Below are 25321 nucleotides of genomic sequence, written 5' to 3' on the forward strand. Positions count from 1 at the left end.
GAGCAATAGCACCTGCCATGATTTCACAGTAAAATTTCTTAAATATTTTCCCAGTCATTTCTAGCATCCATTTCAGGTTTCCTAGAAGCAGATCAGTAGACATTAGCAGGGCTTAAAGTTCTCCGGCACCGTGATGGATCTCCGGCGTACAGTGTTTGGCTGCGGGAAAAAAATTATATAAATTTGTTTTTTTTTCACTTTTGAGTCCATGAGTTCGCCTACCAATGAAATGAGAGGAGCACAGCTTTCACTTTCAACCAAACTAACATTACTAGCCAATCAGAATTATATTTTATTTATTTTTATATATATATATATATATATATTATATTTATAAATCTTTACCAACACAGGAGAACACATCAACCTATTTCTAAATATGCCATTTATTGTACATCACGATTTTAAAAAATGTTTGAGTATGCATGTGGCCAAATATAAAATTTTTATGGATTTAAACCATTTAATCACGCTTGTTATAATGCTTGATAAGTTAGTTATGTTCATATTAAGTATAGGCATATTACATTATGTATTTTAACAGTGTTGTACAATAAAACCATGGTTTTGATATTTTATTTGAGCCAATTATTATTGCCTCATCTTTAGTTTATATATAAATAGTCATACTAAAGCCTGATTTTCACTTAGGTCTAAATATTAGATTACTCAATTGTCAAAATGATCATTAGATTACTTGATTAGTTACAGCCCTAGATTAGTTAAAATATTTCAAAATACAACTGCATTGTTTTACTTTTTGTAATTAATATGAATGAAAATTTCTTCAAAAATAGTGTTAAAATATTGTGTGAACCAAGTATCTGTATTTTGTCTCATCTCGTGAGCTAGGTGTATTGTCACACCCCTAGTGTCAATAAGCGGGGATATAGGTCATAAGTGTATGATATAGCTTTCATTCTTCAGTTCAACCATACATTTAATGAAAAAAAACTTTGAATAAGGAAAGCCATAACTTTGCCATAATATTCTTTCAAATGTTAAAGTTGCCACAGTCATTACATGCTTTGCATGTGTTTTATTTTTTTGTATCTCGCTACTAGTTAAGATTTTTATTATTACTATGAAGTAGTACTGATTAGTTGTCTTTATTATTCATTTCATATGACATTACAAAAATCACTTGTACCTAAAGTAAAATAAGAAATGTCACTTGTAATAACGAGGATACAGATAGTTATTGGAACTACTAGTATTTAATGAGTAGTTGCAATGTAACTGACTTACATGTGAAATTGAAACAGACTAAATTTAGTAGCAATTTAAGAATAAGTACAAGTAACAGATGCTTGTTAATGTTAATAAAGCTTGCCATATGTGCTAGATATTAAAGCTCTTGGGTTGCACTGGTCAGAAAAGAAGGAGGGAACAACCATGGCAAACAAGCACAGTGGGCTGTCATATAGATGTACCTCTGTTCAGCTACTTTCTATAAAAGTAAACATAATTCATCCACATGTTAGTAACGAGGCCGAGGGCGTACATCTTCAGGTTATGACATGCAACTCTTTACGCCGCATGACACGTCGTTTATAACTAATTCGTGTTTATTGGAGCGTATCAATAAAGGATGTAGTTACAAAACAAACTTAGAGCGAAATGCATGCGTTTAAAAGTGATACAAAGAAAGGTCTGCGCTCGGACTGAACGTGTGTTTAGCTTTGAGTGTCAAGAGAAGGCTCTGTTCATCTCAAGTGCGTTATGGAGACTTGCGTGATAGCCGTCGAGAAAAACGAAAACGATATCAAGACATATTCGTGTGTCGAGAGGACGTTTTCATCCATGACAGTGGACGATGTGTATGAAATCGCTAAAGCGGTGGGGGCAGAAGTGGAGAGGCTCATCGACAGCTATGGGAAGTCGCGCGTGGAGGGTCTGGTGTCTCATATAGTGAAAGTGTTGGAGCTCTTGGAGAGTTTCGCTGCAATAAACCAAGCTCATAAATGCAAGGAAGAGGAACTCTTGAAGGCGTTTGAGACGTTACAGATACAGCAGCAGAAGAAACGACATGTAAAGGAGTGCGATGAGACCAGCTACAGTAACGTTACAGAGAGTAGGGTAAGAATATGGTCGACATGTCAACACTGTTACTGTAGCAAGACTTGCGTTTAAACTGCGTTTCAGATGTCTTGATAATTATTTTATCGAACAAATGTGTTTTTAATGTCATGGACGGGCTGTTGTGGGGACAGAGTTGCACTCTCGCCTTTAATCCAGATGGATTTTTGAGTCGAATCGTGACACGTTGTGCCAATAGAGGGCACTTCCGGTCTCAATATTGGAGAACATCATGTACTATCTATTAGTGTTGGGGATTTTGAGCTTCCAACAAGTTTACCAAATAAACCAGGCTTATTTAAGTTAGTCTGACTTATTTTCAGTTGATTTGGTTCTGAATAAGTCAGAATAAGTTAAATAAGTTTGGTAAACTTTTTTTATGAAGTGAATGGAAGTTACATCTTTTGTGTTATGAGTCATTGAATCATTTAGTCCGATTAACTGAGTCGTAAAACCATAGGCGGAGTTTCACATTTTTGCCTGGGGGGGCACCTACCGGTTAGACCATGAGCTCTAATTTTTTATTTTTTACACACCGTATATACCTTTTTTTTTTTTTTTTTGCACACTGCATATACCATATTTTCTACATTTTCAATTATTTATAGCCTATATATTTTCTTCTTCATTTAAAGGAGCACTGCGTAAGTTCTGAAATTTCTAACAGTTACTGACACCAGTGGCCGTTAGAGGAACTGCAGCCAGTCTCATGCTCGTTCTCGGTGCGCACTAAATGAGGCTTTTTTGTTTGTTTTTTGTTTTAAGCTTACGATGAGCTTTTGTGGGTGTCTGGGTTGTGCTGGAGGCTGGTCGCTTCTTTCCGTCCACAGAGTCCATTTCAGACACTACCGCTAGCGATTGCCGCTGTAGACGAGAACGCGCATGACGTCACATTTTGTGAATTTTCGCTCCAATTTGGACCCGACTCCTCCAGACACAACTGAGCCTACAGGCTGATAGAGGCAACCGTGGCGGACAGTCAAGGTGTCATTCTTCCTATTACATTATGGTTGGCTCATAAATGGACAAATGAAAACTCAATCTTAAAGATTTTTTTAAGTAAAAACCTACACATAGCCCCTTTAAAATACATTTACAACAACGACTGGTTGGCTATACAAAGAGTGGAATAAAAACTTATGTCTTACCTAATGTAGAAGAATCTGCCTCTTTTGAGAAGTGTCAAAGTTAGAGACCTCCACGCTTTTTATTGTGGGTTTATTAAAAAAACGACGAATATACATTTTGTTCATTTAGCGTATCTTTCCAGAAAGCGGGAAGAGAACGAGAAGAGAGTCCGCTCACGCGATACTTTGAGATTCGCGAGTTGTGAGAGTAGGTTTTTTGGGGGGTTTTTTTACATTAATTACAAATAATTTAGCCTTAACATACTCATTGAAATAAGATAATGCAAATAAAATGAGACAATCTGAAAATATTTTTGTATTCATAGATCTGACCAAATCGATTGGCTCTGATCTGGGGGGGCAGTGCCCCCCCCGGCCCCCCCCAAACTCCGCCTATGCGTAAAACACTTTAACAAGCGTTAACAAATCTACACCAAGCTATGTAATAATCACAATAGTCAAAATCATTATTTGTTCATTTCATTTAAAATGTCCAAGTCAAACATCTTCTAAACTAATACGATGTCTGGTTTTCTGTCCTGCGTAGTTGCATGAATACAAGAATGATTTACAAGCCACTGTGTTCTCAAGTGACCTGTTAAATTGGTTAGGCTTTTGAAACTAATGTCAGGGTGACACCTGGTAAGGCTTACTTAATGTGTTTGTGGTTTGAAAGGATTTTTGCAGTGATTCTGTTTTGATTTTTTTCCCCTTAAGGACTGGCATCAGAAGGAGAAGAAACTGAAGGAAAATGTAGAAGTGTTACAGTCCCAGGTGCAACAGCTCAAGGAAGAGAATCAGGAGCTTCTGGCCCGCTTACAATGCACACACTCCAAAGAAGGTCAAATTACCTGATGGTTAAACTAACATGAGATTAACACATTAAATTGTTCATTTAATTTCAAATGTTATATCAGTGTAACTGCCATCTCCATTTTAATAATAAATAAAATACACATTTTGAAAGGAACCATAAAATGTTTTCAGTTTAAACGATAAAAAAAAAAAACCTATTGGAATGATTAATAATAATTCAAGTTTTAATGAAATAAAACTTCTTTTTTTTATTGTGACGTCTGAGTGTTTCAGACAATTGAAAAGGAAAAATGCATCAGTTGTTGTTTATTGTGGTTGTTGAACTCAAAAATTGAGGCAGATGAATTTGAGCTTGCAGCTGATATTAAGAAAGTGTTGGAGTTTAATATTACTGAATAAATTGGAGAAATCTGGCATTTGTCACCAAGGACGAGTTTGTAATTGTTTATGAAAGATCCAGTGATTAAAAATTATGAGATCAATATTTTGTTTAATATAAAATAAATTTAATAATTAAAAAAAAAAAAAATCATTCACAGTAAGATCTATACAATGCATTTAGTGTAATTTTCTTAAAATACAAATAACACATTTGTCATCACATACATCATCATAAAAGTTTTTTTTTTTTTTTTTATCCGGAGTCTTAAATGGTTTTATAATTATATAATTTTTCCTTGTTGCACCAATTTAATTTATATTCATTGACACTTTATCACTGACATACACTTTACTTTTTATAGAATCATATTCTATTTTTATTCTTCATATCTATTTTATTCTCATATCTATTTGTTATTTTATTTTATTGCTAGTTTATTTCTATATATATGTTTACTGTACTTTTTCTATTTGTATTTTTGTAAACTTGAGGTTTTTCTTAATTTTGTTGGACAATTTGTTGGACAGTCGTACAATACATTTCACTACATGTCGTACTATGTATGTATATGTATGTGACAAATAAAATTTGAATTTATGTACAGTATAAAGTTCAAAATGTAATTGCTTGTGCTTTAAAAAGTCACAAGATCTCTCAAATAAGATGTTATTTCTATCCTTATATAGAGAAATACAACTTCTCAGAGCATATGAGCTCTCATTTTCTGAGAGTTATATTTCAGACTGAATAAAGCTGGGTTTATCTCTTTTACGGGAGGGGTTATTCTCTTTCATTTATTACTGTCAGTCAGGAATGCTGTTAGTTTTTGTCATTCTCATCTTAGAAAACTGTTTGCATAGACTATTTTACAATATGGCCATACATTTGCTTCCTTTTTCTAGACCGCACACAGCGTCAGGAACGAGAGGTGATGCTCAAGCTGAAGGAAGTGGTGGATAAGCAACGTGACGAGTTGAGAGCGAAAGTGCAGGAGATTTCCAGCATGTCCAAGGAAGTGGAAGCGGTATGGGTCTGATATAATTGTGCTGAGTTGCTCAAATGAATCTGAACCATGGGCTATTTTTAGAGAGACAATAAACCTTGTACTTAATATTAAAGCAAACTTACATGTGCAAAAAAACTAACAAACTTAAAAATATCATTCTATTTTATATTTCCTTTACTTGTCCCTTTAGAAATTATTGCGTAACTGTGGTTTGGAGCTGAGGTTAATACTTTCCCTTTTTATGCGTTATGTTTGCCTTGCCTTGATTTTAAAACTGGTTAGACCGGTACCATACAGTAGTCTGCTGCATAGAGAAATTAACAGAATGAACATTAATTCATAATTTGCTCTTAAGCTAACTTAATCATTGAAGTTCAACCCAATGCACATGTATACATTTTCAACATTTATAAATTATTTTCAGTGAGTTGAAGTGTGTGTCTGTTATTTAACATGTTTCTTCAGCTCCAGGAGCAGCAGGAGCGACTAATGAAGATAAACGCAGAGCTCAGACACAAGCAGAACATCATACAGACTCAGCTGAAGAGTGCAGTGGAGAGGAGGGCCGACCTGGAGGCCGACCTGTGCGAGAAACAGAAAGAGATAGAGCGCCTGATCTCACAATTAGAAAGAGCCAGCGTACATACTTCTGCTGAAACAGTTAGTCACATTAATATTACATTTATGCTTACTAACATGTAAGCTGTCCCATATTGGTTTACGTGTTTTTCCTAAAGGCATAATCAGACAGAAGCTTGTATGTTCCTCTTGCCCTAGCACAGGGCCTAATTTCCGCTTTGGTTGGTTGGATAAAGCATATATAGGTCACATTTGCCTTCACAGGAGTGGAAAGGACATGTTTGTGCACAACTCCCCTTCAGCATACAAACATTTTGGAATGCTTGATTAAATTCCAACATTAAAACCTTGTCAGAATATTTTTCACTTTAGTTTTATCTTGATTAACAGAGATAAATATAGTGATCAGAAATAAGCAGAAATATTTAAATATTGTAGTAAATCACTTTTTATATTAATATTAAATGTTTTGTTTTGTTTATTATTAAAACATTATTATTTTGACATTTATCTTAATTTAAATTTAATTATAATTTTTAATTAGTAATTTAAAAAATGCAAAATATGAAGTTATACACTGAACTAGATCTTATTGTTTTATTTATTATTAAAACATTATTTTAACATTTATCTTCATTTAAATTTAATTCTAATTTAAGTTTAATTATTAGTATTTATTTTAATTAACAGAGATTGTTTAAATTCAGAAAAAAATAAGATTGATATTTAACAAAAAATATAAAAGGTTAATTTTCCAAAATAGGATTTTTAATACACTGAACTAGACATGTAGTCAGACAGATATATAAATTATTTAGAAAGCAATTGTTTTTCATTCATTATTTTACATTGAAATATTGTGAAATTACTTTTTAATTAATATTTATATTAAAATGTTTTATGATTTATTAATTTATTTTTAAACTTAATTGAAGTTTAAATCTGTATGTTTCTTATGAAATCACTTATATTGGCAACACTGTGTACCACACCTTTTGTTATTAATTTAGAGATTTATTATTTTAGCTTGGAAAATGTGTACCGCGAACACTGTAAAATGTTACCAAACTGTCTGTTTTTGTTGTTGTTGTTTTTTAAATAAAAGAACAGATTATCAACTGTGCCCAAGTCAGATATTTATGGTTTTGACTCACATACTCATATAATTCCACCTTTGCCTCTTTCAGAGCAGTTCAGCCATTGACCTCACAGATAAGATGATCATTGACTTGAAGGATCCAAATCGACCGTGCTTTACCAAGCAGGAAGTAAGAGACTTGCTTTTTGAGAAGAATGAGTTGAAGGCCAATCTCTTTCTGGTCAAAGAGGAGCTTGCATATTACCAAAGGTGAGACAGTTGTGTTTGTGACGCATTCTAACCTTTTCTATCAGCACAACGTCCTGCATCAATCTGGACACACATTTCTTTGTTTCATTAGGGAAATCCTGAATGATGAGAGATGCCCAGGGTTCTTACTGGATGCTGTGCGCTCTGCCATAAAGAAGCAGAGGACCGTCATAAAGTCTAAAATGCTCGGCATACCCGTTAGCGAATGTAGAACGTGAGTGCAAGCCACAAACATAATGGTAAAAAACAGCCTATGTGAATAATGCTGTGTTTAACAGTTTCACTGTCATACAGAGATGAGACAGATGGTCCTTTGTTTGAGAGGAATGGAAATGAAGACAATGACACTGACAGCACTGACAACAGACCCCAAGAGTCACGCATCAGAAAACTGTGAGTTCATTCACACTTAAACACTACAGCCCTATAGCAAGAACTTATTTAAGTAATTAACCTACTTTACAGAAAACTGGTCTACCTGATTTTATCCTTAAAAATGACTTTCACTTGTTTAATTTAATGTTGACTCATTCTGAAGAATGATTCCATATTATAGAATATTCAGGAATTAATTTAATTTTGTTACCAAAAATAATCTAGATGTTATCACAATTTTTATTTTATTTTTTACATTCAAATTTTTTGGTTTACATTTTTTACCGCTTTTATAGGTTAACAGACAGACATTTTTGTTTTACATTTACATTTGTTGTAAACAATTCAGGTTTACATTTGGGTTACCTGACACATTTTTTGTTTACATTTCTTAGTTACATAACAGACATTTTTGTAGTGAAGCTCGTGGGGCAGGTTGGATTGCATAGTCTTCTTAAACTTTCCCTTAAAATGTATGTTGAGACTTCCAAGTATTAAATGTATTCCACATCTTTTAAATAAGACTTTTATAGACCATCCACTCTCTTCTCTGTGTATAGTGTGTAGTAATTTGTGTGATACAGATTTTTTGCTGTTGTCAGCACTATATGTTCTTTGTGAAACCCTAAACTGATTTTAGAGATCTCTACATCACATTTTGCTCTTTGGCTTAGTAACCTTAGTAACTGAGCATGCAGACTAACTACCGAACTACTTGACTGATAGCTCTCTATCTCCTCTGATTCAAATCTTTAGATTTGGTTACCTGACGCCGTCCAGTCTTACTAGGAGCTCTGGTTCCCAGCCCTCCGGCCTTCCAACATCCAGCTCCACATGGGAAATCCTTGATCCAGACGAGCAGGGAGGCGAGGAGGAGACACAGACCCTCAGCTCCTCTTGAGAACCACAGCAACTGCCACTCATCTTCACCTGTGTTGGAAGAGAGAAGTTCAAAATATGTTCCTATTTTTGATTTAGGTTTCAAACCGGAGAACGGACTACTCTTGTATTTGGTTATACAAACATAGTATTAATAGTTGTTGCCTAAGCAGACCTTATTCTCAGTATAAAATCATTCAGCACTTGGCTTTTGTTAATTAGCTGATAGCTAGATTTGTGCCTGATGGTCACTCAGTGTCACAGATGACCTGAAGATGAGATCAGATATACAATAACTATATTTTTAAATATAATCTTTACCCTGTAAAGCTGACTTTTACTCCAGTCTTCAGTGTCACATGGTCCTTCAGAAATCTTTAATGAATAGAAATTTCAGAAGATACTGCAGCTTTTGATCAATTTAATGCGTACTTGCTAAATAAAACGGGGCAGTCGTGGCCTAATGGATAGAGAGTAGGACTTGTAACCCAAAGGTCGCAGGTTTGAGTCTCAGGTCTGGCAGGGATTGTTGGTGGGGGAGTGAATAACCAACACTCTCTCAGTCCACCCTCAATATCACAACTGAGGTGAGACCCTTGAGCAAGGCACCGAACCCCTAACTGCTTCCCGGGCGCCGCAGCATTGGCTTCCCACTGCTCCGGGTGTTCACTGCTGTGTATGTGGGTTAAATGCAGAGCACAAATTCCAAGACACCGTACTTGGCCACACGTCACGTCCTTTCCCTTTCCTTTTTAAAAGTAATAATTTCTTAGAAAAAGAGAAACTCTTACTGACCCCAAACTTTTGAACAGTAGGGTATATACAGTTAAAGATTAACTGTTGAATATTTTTCACTTTCTCCTATCTGAGTTTAATATGCAAAGCCAACTGTTAGTATTACATTTTGTTGATTTTCCAAAGGTTTTTTGGCACTTTCAAAACATTGCTGTTTCAGGGCCCAGCATGTCCACTTAAGGCTTAAGCAATGGCAAGCATTTGGGGCAAGGCTACCTGTAATAAGCTGTTTATCAGTTAATTGACTTGGAAAGGATGAGTGGAAGGGTTTGAAACAATCATTATTGTCATTTCACTTGGTGGTGCACATGACCGCAGACTGGTGCACTTAAAAACATGGGAATGATCTGCAGTGTTTTGATAATCATAATACACCTGGCATTATATTAGATGTCTGGATGGAAGCTACAGAGAATTATAGCAGCTATTTTTATAGCGAGTATATTTAATATGGATTTTAACCAAAGATACTGACACTGTATTGCCATGACTGTCACACTAGCCCTTAATGTCACTAGGGGGCATTAGAGTATTTTATATTCATGTTCTTCCAATATATTTTCTTAAAAGTGTCCATTTTGTATCTATTTTAAGGATATTTAGCATGTTTTAATATAAATATTTTAATAACCGCAGCCAACATATGATAATATTAATGTCCAGTCAGTTCTGTGATGTCCATGATTGTCAACCTGATGTTAAAAAAAGCATGTAAACATGTAAGAAAAAAAAGATGCATTGGTCAAAAAATGTATTGTCTGAAAATGGTCATCATTTATTCACTCTAGTGTTGTTCCAAATTTGTATGACTTTCTTTTGCAGTACACAGAATAATATATTTTGAAGAATGTTGGGGTGAGTAAATGATGACAGAATATATATATATATATATATATATATTTTTTGGTTAACTACCTTTTTAATGAGTTGGCACTTTGCCCTCTTCAGCCATTCAGCTGATCAGACCTGTGTGTGTCACATAGCTTTTTTGTTGAAACAAAGAGGCAAAAACGTATGGACGTGATTCAAATCTACTTTGTATGAGTCTTAAGGTGTTCCCTGATTGAGAGGACGTCTGTGTTTCCTCTGAAGGAAATTAAAGATAATGGGTGCCCGTATGTCTCAAAGGCCTGAAGCTGAATTCCATATTCCTTGTCTGTGATAGATCTGTTTATCTTTTTTGACATTTGGAAATAAAAGTTAATGAGTCCCATATTGAACTTTTAATAGTGTATGTTATTTTTGTAAAAATGTTTGTTACTGGAAAGTGCTTTAAAGCTAAATAAAATCCAGAGGTGGTGTTATGAAATTTGTGTGTCATTTTTTTTATAATATTTGTATTTTAATGTATAAAAGTAATTGGTAAGGATGAGAAAATGTTGGCAGACACATTGACCATTAAAAATAACTAACTCCTCCCACAAAATTCTGGGCCTTTATTTTGTCTTTAAACAACCAGTGACTTATTGAATTAGAGGAAGCTGGCTTTTCTTCCTCAGGAAACTTGCAGAGGAAACAAAGGGATTTGGAGAGGCCATTTTGCTATAGAGACTGGACTGGATCGTGTCTGTTCTAGAAGTACAGAACTAACCTGCACTGGTGCTGTGGTAGGAGAGGGGGCCCGGTTTTGGTCGGTCCGGAGGGGATGGACACCTTTCTGACCTCATTTGGACTGATGCTCATGTGTGTCCAATGCTCAGCTCAGAGACTCTCTCCGACAGGGAAAAACATCTGCCTCAGTCTCAGGTACTGAAGTATCTTTGTCTCAGATGTTTCTCCATAAATTCTTCAGGAAAAATAAAAGTAAATTTCACTTTTTTAGCATACAGTTATAGTATTAAGATATGAAATGAATGTGGATCACATAGCCAAGATCATTTTAAAGTCTCAAAGGAATTTGAAATGAAATGTTTTGAGGTCTTTTGAAATCTTTTGAAACTATGGTATTTCTGTCAGGACAAAAAATGTGTCAAGTAGGAGACTCCTAAATCGTTTTCCACTGAATCTCATTGCAGTCAAGGAGAAACAATTGAGATATTTAAATTTGTCATTTGCGATTTTTCTTTTCTATGCGGTTTCTTAAGTGATGAAATGTTGTCTTTTTTGCCCTATAAACATTTGATTTATTATGTCAACAGATTCAATTCATTCTATACTGTCTGCTATATTTTCACAATAGGGAATCTTCTCCTATATGTTGTTCTGGATGGGGCCAGAACGGTGACGAATGCACTGTCCGTGAGTATTGATGCCATCTGTTGATGTACTTTAATAAAAAAAAAAATTACACTTGTTTTATTGATGACACAAAGGCTTGCTTCCTGTGGGCCTGTAGATGTCAGCAGTTTTAAGCTGGGGTTTCAGGTACTGTTGTGTGTAAAGTATCTTTTTGTTTTCTCAGCCCTCTGTGAGGGAGATAGGGCCTGTCTGCAGGATGAAGTGTGTGTTCATCCTGGACTTTGTCGATGTAAACCTGGATTTTACGGGTACCAGTGCAAAACCCGTAAGTAATGTCGTTTGGACTTTGGGTTTCTAGTTTCAGGACTGCCTTTTGCAATTGTACAACTGTGTCTGGCCTTTAGGTTACAAATTCAAAGCACATGAGTAAGCCTGAAACGAGCATGATATTGCTTTATATAAACAAGAATTTAATATTAAGTGACTTACCTTTTAGACACAATTATGCCAGATAATTTCAAGTACTTTTTTCGTCCAACGAACAAAATGGCTCCAAACAAATCCAAAGCAGAACCCGAACACGAAGCTTTTCGAATCTTTGAATCAATTTCTTTGCAAAATGATTCACTGCTTCGAATTCCAAGAGCTTTATTGCCTAGTGTACACACAAAAAGAATTCGTCTTGGTATCAGGAGCTTCCAGTACAGAAAAGTTTGATGATGGTTTGAAATGTTGCCTGACTTATCAAAATCACATGACTTGGCAAGAGTAAAGCTTCAGACTGATTTGAAAGTAATCAATGCTTCGAAAGCACCCATCACTAACACGCAGTAGTGGCGTTCATGTGTGTTTGAATCTATCAGTTGAGTGAATGATTCAGTGACCATAAAGACACTAGTTTGTTGCCAACTACTGATATATTCAGTAGCCCCTCACTGCAGAACAAAGGTCCAGGCGGCGGTGTTGGATCCACATCTAGAGGATGGAGATTGGTAGGTTTAGGGGTGGGGATAGGTGGTTTAGGGATCAGGGGGTGGAGATGGGTAGGTTCAGGTATTTGTAAGGTGGGAGTTGGATCTAGATCTTGTGTTCTGCAGTGAGGACCGTCTCGATATATTCAGCAATACATCCGTCTTAGGCAAAACAGCATATGTCGCACATAATTTTCATATTATTTGCTATATTCATTTTGTTGACTATACATGTAGTATTGCATATCTAGTTATTATGATTCTGAATTTTTTTTATTCTTCACAGCTTGTCCTCCTGAATTTTGGGGGCCAGATTGTCGAGAGCTCTGTCCCTGTCACCCTCATGGGCTCTGTGACCCAGTCACTGGTGAGTGCTCGTGCCTGCCCAACCGCTGGGGCATCTTGTGCCAGAACAGCTGCAAATGTGGACGTCGTGGGAAATGTGACCCTGTCTATGGCAACTGCACCTGTGAGGCAGGTTGGTGGACATCCACTTGCTCCAAAGCCTGTCAGTGCCCCCTTGTCCAATCCACTTGTGACCAAACCACGGGACGCTGCCTTTGTAACGAAGGCTACTGGGGCCTACACTGCAGGCTGCGATGCAACTGCTATGTGTCCCCTTGCCAGCAGCGCACAGGGGCCTGTCAGTGCCAGCATGGCTGGTGGGGTCCGTCCTGTGATCGCCGTTGCATTTGTAATCTCAGCCATGCCGACTGTGACGTGGAAACTGGCAACTGTCTGTGCTACCCGGGTTACAAAATGCCTTTTTGCAATGAGCCTTGTGACAGTGGAAAGTATGGCAGAGGCTGTAGTAGAAGGTTAGTAACAATTTGTGCGTTTGTGTTGATTCTGATTTTATTTGAATCCAATTTATTTTGATCCAAGTGTGATGCATTTGATTGAGTAAAGCTATTAATGATGTTACAAAATATTTCAAATTAAAATAAATGCTGTTCTTTTGAACTTTCTATTCATCAGTGAATCCATCCTGAAAAAAATGTATCACAGTTTTCACAAAAATATTATACACCACATGTGTTTTCAACATTGATAATAAGAAATGTTTCTTGAGTGGCAAATTAGCATATTAGAGTGATTTATGAAATACGTTTTATTTACTGCATTTTTTTGTTCAAATAAATACAGCCTTGGGGAGCTTTTCAAAAAATCTTTAAAAAAATTCTAGCATTCTATCAAACTAACCCCAACCTTTTGATCTGTAGTATTTTGTTCTGGTATAGAAGGTTTAACACCGATTTGAAAGTGTTAAGAGATTATTAATGCATGCAATTATGTCAATTTGAGCATTTTAACTTTATTTAAAGTTTACTTTAAAATGGCTGTTTAATTATTCAACACAAGTAAACGTGACAAACCTTTTTGGTTCATCCATGATTTCTGTTCTTATATCTGTGTGTGTGCATGTAGCTGTGGACACTGTGATGGAGGCAGGTCTTGCTCTAAACAGGACGGCCTGTGTGATGCCTGTGCACCAGGGTGGAATGGCACTCGCTGTGACCAGCCGTGTCCTGCAGGTTATTATGGCCACCGCTGCCAAAAGGTTTGTCCGCGTTGCAGAAACATGGACCCATGTGACACGGAAACTGGAGCGTGCGTACACTGTGATCCTGGTTGGACTCGATCGAGGTACAGATTTATTGGGATTCAGACACACTTCCTATTGTCTTATATACCATGGCAAACTGCAGAGGTCTAAAAAGGCAGTTAAAAATGGCTATTCATCTAATATTAGATGATAGACCTTTGACCTACAATGTGAAAAGTGTTGTCCGATTCACAAATCAAATTACTCATATAAGCTAGTTCTTTTTAGTGAAGCAACATACAGCATGGCTAGTGCAGTATGACTCACCAATAAATGACTCTTAGTTCAGTTCTTTTTAGTGAATCAAAAACATACATATGACCAGTGTAGTCTGATTAATGAACGAATGACTCTTCTGAACTGGTTCTTTTTAGTGAATCAAAAAAAAAAAAAAAAATCAATGACTCTTATGAGCCAGTCTGAAACACTGCATGGTGTAATTTACAACATTCGAGACTTTAATATTTAAGAAAAATTTACATCACTACTGAAAATTTCCCAAATTAATAAATAGGAACTGAATCATGACACTCTGAATCAAATTGAGCTCTTGTGAATCAGAACTGAACTAATTTGACGTTTTGGGGCAAGTGTAAATATTAATATTATTTTTTCTTGTGTGTATAATCGAATCTTCTACCTGCTAAGCTACTTTAGATTTCGACATCTTTTAGTTGACTTTATTTTGGGCTTCTCCTTCTCTGCAGATGTGACAAACCCTGCACAGATGGTACATACGGAGATGGCTGTCGTTTCCCGTGTAAGACCTGCCATCACGGTCACTGTGATCATGTGACAGGAAGTTGCATTTGTCTTCCTGGCTTCCAGGGTGAGAGGTGAGGGTACAGTGGTATTTATAGTTTGTTTTTAACTTCCAAGAGTCAAATAAGTCTCCCTCACTGTTAAATCTCTGTTGTAGCTGTAACAGCACATGTCCTCCTAACCTGTATGGCATCAACTGCTCCTCCACATGTGACTGTGGGAATCATGCCTGCCATCCAGCCACAGCAGCCTGTCCAAACAGTATGTCCAGACACTACATTTGGTTTTCACAGCTGGTATCCGCATCCCTCTCATCCGTTTTTTATGTTTGTCTGCTAGGTAGCAGGGCAGGTCTCTTAGCAGGGCTTTTGATTCCCTTGTGCATTTTAATACTCGCCTTGTTGTTCTGCTGCTGCTGTTGTGGGCGGCCCGTCGAAGGGAAGGAAGGGTATGAAATTGTTATTTGAAAGTTAATATAAAATGTATTATTATTTATCAAACGATAAGAAAATCTTCTGTTAAATCTGTCCTCTAGAGTGGCGGTTGGAGATGGCAGTCCTGCAGTTCGCATGAAGCATCATGTATATACTGTGCTGGCCAACATGGGTTCAGCAATGCCGTGCATTGCTCTTTGGTCATCTGGTTTGCCTAGGGTTACAGGTAATGGGCCTGTTTTCATTTGCAGCTTTTTCATTTGCAGATTGTGTTTTTGGTGAATGTAAGTAGACTTTTAATGTTCTCTGCTATGTTTTTAGTCTCTCATCATGATCCTGAGCTCACATTTAACCACAGCTTCATTGAGCAGCCATCGTCCGGCTGGGTGACTGATTCATTTGAAACTGATGATGAAGGAGAGGCCGTCTACTGTGAACCACCCAGGGAAGGTACAACAGTTATATTTCTAGTTTCACACTTTTTCTGTGTCGTTTATATTCTGTAGTTAGGGCAGCTAGAGTTTTGCTTTGGCTGTTCTTTTTATTATATTATTACAATGTAAAATAAATGTTTTCTTTTTTGAATATATTTAAAAATTTATTTTTTTTTCTGTGATGGTGAAGCTGAATTTTCAGGAGTCATTACTCCAGAAATCATAATATGCTGATTTGGTGCTCAAGCAATGTTTCTTCTTATCAACAGTTGTGGTGATTAATATTTTTGTTGAAACCATGAGGATATATTTTTTTAGGATTCTTTGATAAATAAGAAGTTCAAAAGAACAGCATTTATTTGAAATGGAAATCTTTTGTATTATCATAAATGTTTTTACTGTCACTTTTGATTAGTTTAATGCATGCTTGCTGAATTTAAATATAATTTTACACTGTAAGAAAATATTTGCTGGAAAAGTATTATTTCGGAAAAAAATTAATTTGCGCCATATTCAACAGCAATGTATTCTTGAGTATACTGATGATCCATATTAAACATGTGCTTCTCCTCACACAGATGTTCTTACTGTGGCCGGTGGAGAGCTTCAGGAGCTGAGCTCTAAGTGTAACTTCTTCCCTGACCCATCAACCTTCAGCAGTGACGACATGTCACAGGATTTTGGTATCCCTCGTACCTCCAGCATTGCTAAATCCAAACGTCCTTCAGTCTCTTTCGCAGAGGGCACAAAGTTCAGTCCTAAAGAGCACTGTAGCTCGACTCAAGACCTGCCAGGAACAAGTCGGAAACCCAAGGCCTGGGGTGTGATGATGATCTCTGCCCTGCAAGGAGGACAGGGAAACCACAGTGAAACAGATAAAGAAGAGAAAAACAACGAGGAGACCATCTCCTCTGAGGAGCAAGCAGCTGAATCTGAAACATCACAGACTGACTCGGAAAGATACAGTTCTGGCCCACTAAGGACTCACCTCACTGTGCCCAGTGGGAGACGACGTACACTTTCCAATACCAGGAAGAATGCCCAGCCGCCTGATAGCAGCCAGGATGCAGATTCAGAGAAGTTAACAACTATATATGTGACTGTGGGTAAGACCCAAAAGATGGCTAAGCAAGAGCCCCCGTCAGAAGGGCCTGTTCAGGCGATGCTGCGCAGACTCGGCAGCCTACAGAGACAAAGAGAGGAGGCCGCACAGCCCAAAGGAAGGGGGCAGGCAATCGCCAAGCCACCGCGGCGGAAACTGGAAGCGCGGGCCAGTACGTGGGAGCAAGCTACTGGGTCAAACCAATCAGAGGTGGTCATGAGGAAACCTAGTCGCAGGAAACACAACTCCCTCAGCTCTCCCTGCACAGTGGGGGCAACAGACTTTCCTCAGGAGAACTGCACCCCCAAGAGGCCATTGTCCTCCATTTTAAAAAGTGTTCCAGAGAGTGATATGCTTCATAGTTTGGAGGTGGAACAAAACACTGGAGTAGTTCACAGTGAAGACAGTGAAGTAGACACTCTGACAGAGCACACTTATGAGACTGTGGCTCCGTCTTATGGGGTCTCCACATCTTCAGAGATTACTATAAATGAGACGGTTGTGGACCAAGCAGAAAATGAGCCAAATTATGAGAATGTTTATGTAAAGCATTGATAATATTCCTGAATCTTAAAGTTTATGAATTAAAGGGCAATCAAATTTTCTAATACTGTATGTAGGTTTTGCATAAACTGCATTAACATATCTACATAGAAAATGGTTTTGTTAGTTTGTATAATCCCTATTATAATTTCTATTAAAACGTTACTTGGCTTATTTTTAAATACACTTTTTAAAGTATTTTAGCAATATGTTGCCCTTATAACCCCTTAAGTAACTGATGCATGTCTACCTATACTGACATTCAAAAGTTTAGGGTCAGTAAGATTTTCTTTTTTAAAATTAATACTATTATTCAGCAAGGATGCACTAATTTAAGCAAAAATAACAGTAAAGACGTTTGCATTGTTAAAAAATTATTTTTTAATAAATGCTGTTTTTTTTTTTTTTTTTTTTTTACTTTCTATTGACCAAGAATCCTGAAAAAATATATCAAGGATTCACCAGAAATATTAACCAATACAACGGTCTTCAACATTGATAATAATAAGAAATATTTCTTGAGCAGCAAAACAGCATATTAGAATGATTTCTGAAGGATCATTTGAGACTGAAGACTGGAGGAATGGCTGCTGAAAATTCAGCTTTACCATTTCAGGCATAAATCACATTTTAAAATATATTCAAATAGAAAAAGTTATTATAAATTGTAATATTTCACAGTTTTTTTTATTTTATTTTATTTTTATTTTTTTATTTTGATCAAATAAATGCAGCCTTAGTGAGACTAAGATACATCTTTTAAAATCATTCTTATCAACCTCAAACCTTTGAACAGTAGTGTAGATCAATCCTGAGCCAAGATATGAACCCTGCAGCAATTTTGCATGAAATAACTTCCATAACAATTTGGAAAAAATAGAATTGTCTTGAAGTAACCTGACAGATACTTCCTGGTTCTCCTCAAAACGCCTTTTTCTCTTAGGGCTGTATAAGTTTCTGTGTAATTGCATGTCTTGGTTTTTGACATCTTTTTCTCTATGCACGATAAATAAGGATTAGTCCTTACATGCATCACTACAGCGAAGTTGTTCTTGGCAGCATGACACTGATTACTTAGTATGATGTAAATTAATTCAATTGCCTGATATTGGCAGTAAGCTCAGTGTTTTCTTTGGAAAGAGCAAAAAACCACATTAAATGGAAGAATTGTGCTAAAACACAAAACTGGATATGCAAATAGCATTGGTTATTTGCAGCAAATGACAAGAAAAAAAATACCTTTTACTGTGTTGAAAAGGATAAAACAGAAAGAGATTTCTATTTATATCCTTAAGAGGACTTTCAAAGGTATAACCTTATAAAATGATGTATACATTGTCATAATAACCTATACATCAAAAAACATTGCTGCAAGGACTGCAAAACTGTTCCTATTTTGTAAACATCAGTAAAAATGTTATTCCTCTCATGCAATTACTTTAATTCTCAATGAAAATCAGAGTATACTTTAATGATAATAATGTTTATTTTAGATGTTTGAGCCTGAAAATTGCATGGTGTCCATTGAGAATAATTAATCAACACAACAGTTAGGGAGTAGATTAATCTTTAGGGGAGGACGACCTGTAGAATATTATGAATGACATTCTATTTGTGGAGAGATTCTAAAATGGCCTGCTGATCACCCTTCACATTGGCCGTACAAATGCAGCTTATTTTTCCTCATATGATAAATACTATTAAATGTATTTTACACTTGGACTCATCTCTTTTCTGCTCCTGGCTTGTCTTTGCAGCCAAGCCAGTATTTTCCAATAGGTCTTGGATATGGAGGGTTTGCATAGTCAACCCGATTCGTTCGGAGATTCACTCTGTAGTACATATCTGTAAAGAAAAATTTGGAATCTGAATATCGAAATATAATTAAATAATTAAATAATCATAATAAATAATTAAATAATTACCAAGACTTGCTACTGCCAAAACATCCACAACACGCTCCTGTGAGCATATAAGAAATACTACTGCTGCACATATAATATGAAATAACCCCCATATATGACATGGAGGGTTTCTGAAGCACGCTGAAACTGCTACAGCAAGCACTGAGTATTTGAATGTTGAGCAGCAAGCTCATTGGCTGCTGATACGAAATAAAACCAATCAGCTGCGCCAAGTGAATGATGATGTAATAGTATCAGATTGAGTTCAAACCTATCGGCCTGTGCCATCTAGTTTCATGACAGAACTTTGGATATAATAATAAATATCATGCTGATTTCAGTTCCTCCTTTGAATAATATAATATAAAAATCATGTCATAGAAGTACCTCCTTTAAAGAAGTAGACACTCTGTAAAGGCTGACTCCTGCGCAGTATGTCATAGGCGATGTCTTCAGAAGGTCTGTATCTGTAGTCATAATCATAGTCCTTTTGTCTATGATAATAGTCTCTGCGTCTGTCCTGGTCTCGCCACCTGTCCTGCCCAAAACTCTGAGCAAACTCCTGTTCAATGCTGATGCCCCTCTCAGCCATAGTCTCCCAATATGGTGACCTATTCTGCCTGCGCCTGGAGCCCCGCTGCTGGTCCCACTCCTGCCCATAACGTTGGTTCCACTGCTGGTCCCAATCCTGCCGATTTCTGTCCTGACGCCTTCTGCTAGGCCATCTCGGAGTGACGTAGAGTCTGCCGGCTAGCACAGCATCCACAGGAGACTTGATTCCAATCCAGTCTTTGTTGATGAAGTGATGGCCACCATGATGACTGTAAGCTGGAAGAAAGTAATTAAAAGCCGAGTTATGGAAGCTGTCTAAGTTTCAATTTATTTTGATAGCTTCCTCTAAAAAAATATTACCTCCACCAAAAAGCTGGTTGAAGTGCTCAACCCATCGGTCATAGTAAATATTAGTGTATCGGCGGAAGAGTGCTGAGGGAGATCTCAACGACATCTGAATGCACTCCTCGTGGGATGGCTGGTGCTTGAACTCATACTGGTAATACTGGTCTCCTAGAAAGAAGGAACGTATGCTTAGGAACATATCAAATATTCCTTTCATACGTAAGATTATTGAAAAGGTCGTTTTTAATCAGCTGAACAACTACTTAAACTCAAATGGATACCTGGACAATTTTCAATCTGGTTTCCGAGCGCATCACAGCACAGAGGCAGCAATCATTAAGATAATAAATGCTGTTTGCTTTAATTCTGATTCTGGCAAAATATCAGTGCTGGTATTACTAGATCTTAGTGCTGCGTTTGATATTGTCGATCATAACATACTTCTAGAGAGACTGGAAAACTGGGTCGGCTTTCTGGGATGGTACTCAAATGGTTCAGGTCATACTTAGAAGGGAGTGGTTATTATGTGAGTATAGGACAGCATAAGTCTAAGTAGACGTCCATGACATACGGAGTCCCACAAGGCTCAATTCTTGCACCACTCTTGATTAGCCTGTATGTGCTCCCCCTAAGTCAAATAATGAGAAAAAAAAACAAATTGCCTATCACAGCTATGCAGATAACACCCAGATTTACCTAGACTTATCTACAAATGACTACAGCCCCATTGACTCCCTCTGCCAATGCATTGATGAAATTAATAGTTGGATGTGCCAGAACTTTCTTCAGTTAAACAAGGAAAAGTGCAGTCATTGCATTTGTAAACATTGATGAAGTTCTCAAGGTGAATGCATACCTTGACTCTAGGGGTCAAACAACAAAAAATCAAGTCAAGAATCTTGGGGTGATTCTGGAGACAGACCTTAGTTTTAGTAGTCACGTCAAAGCCGTACCTAAATCAGCATACTATCATCTCTATCATCATATTGCAAGAATTAAATGTTTTGTTTCCAGTCAAGACTTGGAGAAACTTGTTCATGCCTATATCACCAGCACGGTGGATTATTGTAATGGTCTCCTCACCGGCCTTCCAAAGAAGACCATTAGACAGCTGCAGCTTATCCAGAACGCTGCTGCCAGGATTCTGACTAGGACCAGAAAATCTGAGCATATCTCACCAGTCCTCGGGTCCTTACACTGGCTTCCATTTACAGGGTACTGGCTACGACGAAAGCTACTACCATGATCTGTACGAGCAATTAGGCACACCCGAAGGGGGAGAAAATGATCTACCGCATCGCAAACTCACGGCACAAATCGACCCAAGCCATTGGTCAAGTGAAGCACATCAAGAGTGCTGAGGGGCTAGTATTACGCGACCCTCCTGCCATACTCGCCCGTTGGAATGAGTATTTCACCACCATCTCAAATGAGGAATTCCCACATCCACCGATTCACAGCCCTGACCCCATCTGTGGACCTGTACCTCTAGTCACTACCGCCGAAGTCATGAAGGCTGTGAAGAGAATGAAGAATGGCAAAGCTACTGGGCCAGATGACATCCCAGTTGATGTCTGGAAGTTGATGGGGCATCGTGGAGCAGTGATCCTGGCTGCCCTGTTCAATAAGACCATCGTAGAGAACATTATTTTTTAAATTTTAATTCCTTGTTTTTATCGTTGTGATTATTATTATTATTTTTAAATGACTATTTCACTTTCTTTTATGTAAAGCACTTTAAATTACCACTGTGTATGAAATGTGCTATATAAATAAACATGCCTTGCCTTGCCTTAAGAACGTATGCTTTCTTTAGTAAAGTTAAATGAACATTGTCAGATCAAATGACCTAATAAATGCGCAATTCCCTGATCAATTCTCAGTTGGGAACAATAACAATGAACCAGGTAAAATAGAAAGTTCTGTTGATGACCCTCTGGTTCAAGTAATTGAAAAAGAATGTAACCGCAAAGTCAAAAGGAGGTGGACAAGCATAGACGGAAGCAGAATGAAGATGGAACATCAGAAGATCATCTTTAAAATAAGATAAATAATTTGACTCCTTAGGAAAAAGGAGGATGTAATTAAGATGATGATGGGATTGTTAAAGGAAATTGTTTTGAGTAGTTTACATTTTGAATTAGAATCGTTAACAAAAGATTTAAAAACTTTAAGAATACAGACTTCTGCTCTAACATTCAAAAAGCATTAGATGCAGTTTGAGCATACACCCGGCCAGAAATAAAAACAGGTGTTGCTCAATGTATAGTTAGCAACAGTTAAAACTGCCACGTATATATATCTGGTCTATGTTGCACAACGGCAACATATTGTTGTAAAATGGAACTTCAAGCTAGCTGTTGTTTTCATCTAAAGAAGAATCTGCTATATGAAAATGTGTTTGCCTGGCCTACGTCTTTGAGTTGTTGCAGTTGTTTAGATTAAAGTAGAGATAGATTCGCTTGCTTCTTGTAAAAAAATGTACCATTATAAACAAATAGTCATAAAAAAAAAAATGTACCATTATGTGGTAACAAATAATGTACAATGATATTTACCATGTATGTACCAGGGAAGTACACGTACTGTAAAATAAAGTGCTACTGAAAACATAACATGGAAGTAAATCTAGATGTATTTTTTAGGTTAAGCACAAACCTTTAAAAAAATAAACCTTCTCTTTGCCGTGATGGCTGTGAGCAGGAATGGCAAAGGCAGCATCCAGATGGTCTGGTATATTCTCAAATCCCACAGATATTTCTCGTGGGAAATCTTCATCTAGTACTCCATCTTCAAACCTCCAGTATTTTTTACCCTGGGAATAATAAAACATTGTCATTCACAATCATTCAGTGAAACAGATTAAATAATTCTGATGAACTCTAATGAATTAAATTTAATAAATTCAAATAAATTATGACTATTTATTATATTGTAAATAACACATGGAAACGTTTCACATTGTATAAAGTGCTAGAAATTCTAAATTGTTTAATTTATAATAGATATAAATGTGAGGTCATCCATACTTTGAAGATGTATGTCTTTCCTTGGCAGTTTATGCGAGTGAAGGCAGCATCTATTGGACCTTTTATTCCCCAGATGTCTTCAATGAGCTTTGGGTACCCGGGTAATACTGATTTCTCATCAAGCTCAAAAAAATATGGTCCTCGTAGACAAACATATCACATTTTAAATTAGAAACAAAACGTGTAAAAAAGAATAAATAAATATAATAAGAAAAAAAAAACTAATAAATGACAAAAACAATAAAATGACTATAAATTTAACTAAGATGAAAATGAAAAATATAAAAATAATACCTAATTCAAAATATTAATAAAACTAATGGTATCGCAATGATAATAAAATAACACTGCTCCCTAACCATTTTGTATTATTTTTTCAAAAATTCTAATTATTCTAAATATTTTGTATGTACATTTATAAATTAATGTCAAAAAATGAGCTTAAATGAAATAGAAAATAATTTTCTATAATATTCACATTTTTGTTCTTCTTTGCTTTAAGCCACTTACCTCTGAATGCGTATATAGAGCCGTTTTTGAGCTGCATGAAGGAGTCAAAGGGTCTGCCACTGCAGACCTCAGCGTCAGGGTCTTTGGCTTTTGTTGGTGTGGGTTCAGAAGTTGAGGTTGTGCGTGGAGTTGTGGGTGGGCTCTTAATGGTGGAGGCTAATCTGAATTGTGTAGTTAGCCTGGCAGCAGTGGCAATCTCTGGTTTTGGGTTATCACTTAACGTCAAATCTGTGATTTGTGAAGCTGGTGTTAAAAGGCTGAATATTTCAGCAATGATTGCTGGAGATGGGGTCAAAATTTTGTGCTGTGATCTGGATCTGTTTGGTGCCTCTGTGCTGTTTGCTTCCTCATCATAATCATCCTCAGGGTAAGAAGGAAAGGTGTCTCCACGAGCTGCAACAAGAACAGTTTCTCATCCATTTGTTTTATTCAATGCATTTCACATGTTTATTTTTGATTTGTTTAAATGGAGTTTTAGAAACCAAACTAGGAAACTTACACCTAATACGACATAAGGATTCATAGTCTTTGCAACAGCTCTTGTAGTATGTGCACACAGTGTCACACTGGCAGCTCTTGGTGGCATCAAAACCATTTTCACAGCGTTCAATACACGACTCTTGACAGGAAAAAAGAACACAGTTCCAAGATAACACAGAGAGTATATATAAAAATATTACAAGAAAGTAAGTGTTCTTACCTTCAGCTGCATATGTGAAGGAAATCAGTCCTAGCAGCAGAAAAAGCCTCATCCTGGCGTCTCACAGTGAATGCGACTGAAGAACTGAGACCATCAGCACTACAGGAATCAATAGACTCAGAGGTCACTCACCCGATTTTGTTTACTTAAACTTATTTGCAATATGTTTTGCATCTTTTTTTTAACTGCAATCATTAAAACCAGACATGAATTGTATATTATCAGATTGCAAAACATTTGAAAAGTTTGTTTTATGAGCATTACGTTATGTGACACTGTTTTATTTGACTCATTCAGTTCAAAGCAAAATTACTTTGAATGTTTTTTTTTCTGGGTTAGGGTACACTATGTTTTGAGTGATCAATCTAAAGGTATGGAAATAAATAATTCATGTTTACAACTTTCCAAATGTCAGATATAGTCTGTTTAACAAAGTCCACCATGATGTCCTTTACTTAACTAATGTGGGAGTGTATTGCTTAAACTTTGGGGGGGAAATAACCCTTTTGACCACTGTGAAAGGTGAATGATTAATAGATCCATAAACACCATTCTGTTGTCAGCGTCCACACACAAGACATCACCTTACACAACTGCTTACAAACATACCTTGTACATGAATAAATCAAGCTGGGAGATTTCAAAATGTAGATGTGTAAATCCTAGTTTAGCTTTCTTATTTGCATAGCCTATTTCTTGCTTATTTGTTCCTGATTGGAGGAACAGTAGCCTACTTGGCTGCGTCGCCATGTAAATCGGCGAATAATCATAAAAACGCCGTCTTCTTCTCTCATGTGACTACATTGCGTTTGGCTTCCTGCGGCTGTATGAATCTCATGAATATTTAATGAGGTCATTAGTGAGG

At 36.7% G+C, this 25321-nt stretch overlaps 3 protein-coding genes and 1 long non-coding RNA gene across 5 annotated transcripts; 2 read left to right on the forward strand and 2 right to left on the reverse strand.

The window, feature by feature from the left end:
• Positions 1-1578: 1578 nt before the first annotated feature.
• Positions 1579-8613, forward strand: LOC306854298 (RILP-like protein 1; the record flags this gene model as incomplete). The annotated part of the gene is made up of 8 exons (XM_079392193.1): positions 1579-2079; positions 3924-4047; positions 5307-5428; positions 5876-6070; positions 7177-7337; positions 7429-7551; positions 7632-7730; positions 8469-8613. The coding sequence occupies exons 1-8, from the start codon at positions 1723-1725 to the stop codon at positions 8611-8613; spliced, it is 1326 nt and encodes a 441-aa protein (XP_079248319.1). The 5' UTR covers positions 1579-1722.
• On the reverse strand, positions 7931-12219 carry LOC306854305. Its single transcript, XR_013782814.1, has 3 exons — positions 12054-12219; positions 10978-11172; positions 7931-8642 (listed from the first exon to the last, which is right to left on the reverse strand). It is a non-coding gene; the product is annotated as an uncharacterized lncRNA (long non-coding RNA).
• LOC306854290 (scavenger receptor class F member 1-like) lies at positions 10852-19136 on the forward strand. Of its 2 annotated transcripts, XM_079392175.1 has the most exons (11): positions 10852-11132; positions 11566-11624; positions 11788-11889; positions 12822-13353; positions 13964-14182; positions 14849-14977; positions 15061-15164; positions 15243-15351; positions 15439-15563; positions 15659-15787; positions 16350-19136. In XM_079392175.1, exons 1-11 carry the CDS (start codon positions 11032-11034, stop codon positions 17426-17428), a joined length of 2688 nt encoding a protein of 895 aa, XP_079248301.1. In that variant the 5' UTR covers positions 10852-11031; the 3' UTR covers positions 17429-19136. The 2 variants fall into 2 exon arrangements, with proteins under 2 accessions (XP_079248301.1, XP_079248300.1); XM_079392174.1 differs by having other exon boundaries at positions 10893-11132; positions 15061-15351; positions 16350-18905.
• On the reverse strand, positions 18882-25256 carry LOC306854296 (vitronectin-like). The gene is made up of 9 exons (XM_079392191.1): positions 25066-25256; positions 24457-24555; positions 24256-24375; positions 23757-24149; positions 23247-23386; positions 22876-23032; positions 20233-20385; positions 19708-20148; positions 18882-19261 (listed from the first exon to the last, which is right to left on the reverse strand). The coding sequence occupies exons 2-9, from the start codon at positions 24506-24508 to the stop codon at positions 19140-19142; spliced, it is 1578 nt and encodes a 525-aa protein (XP_079248317.1). The 5' UTR covers positions 24509-24555; positions 25066-25256; the 3' UTR covers positions 18882-19139.
• Between the last annotated feature and the right edge of the window lie 65 nt (positions 25257-25321).

The sequence above is a fragment of the Barbus barbus genome, assembly GCF_936440315.1.
Source record: "Barbus barbus genome assembly, chromosome: 34".
NCBI lineage: Eukaryota > Metazoa > Chordata > Actinopteri > Cypriniformes > Cyprinidae > Barbus > Barbus barbus.

Coding starts and splice junctions, on each gene's coding strand:
- LOC306854290 (XM_079392174.1), top strand. CDS start 11,032: ATGGACACCTTTCTGACCTCATTTGGACTGATGCTCATGTGTGTCCAA. Junction 13,354..13,963: donor GGCAGAGGCTGTAGTAGAAG/GTTAGTAACAAT, acceptor GTGTGCATGTAG/CTGTGGACACTGTGATGGAG. Junction 14,978..15,060: donor CCTGGCTTCCAGGGTGAGAG/GTGAGGGTACAG, acceptor TCTCTGTTGTAG/CTGTAACAGCACATGTCCTC.
- LOC306854296 (XM_079392191.1), bottom strand. CDS start 24,508: ATGAGGCTTTTTCTGCTGCTAGGACTGATTTCCTTCACATATGCAGCT. Junction 24,376..24,456: donor CTTCACATATGCAGCTGAAG/GTAAGAACACTT, acceptor TTTCCTGTCAAG/AGTCGTGTATTGAACGCTGT. Junction 24,150..24,255: donor ATCCTTATGTCGTATTAGGT/GTAAGTTTCCTA, acceptor TTCTTGTTGCAG/CTCGTGGAGACACCTTTCCT.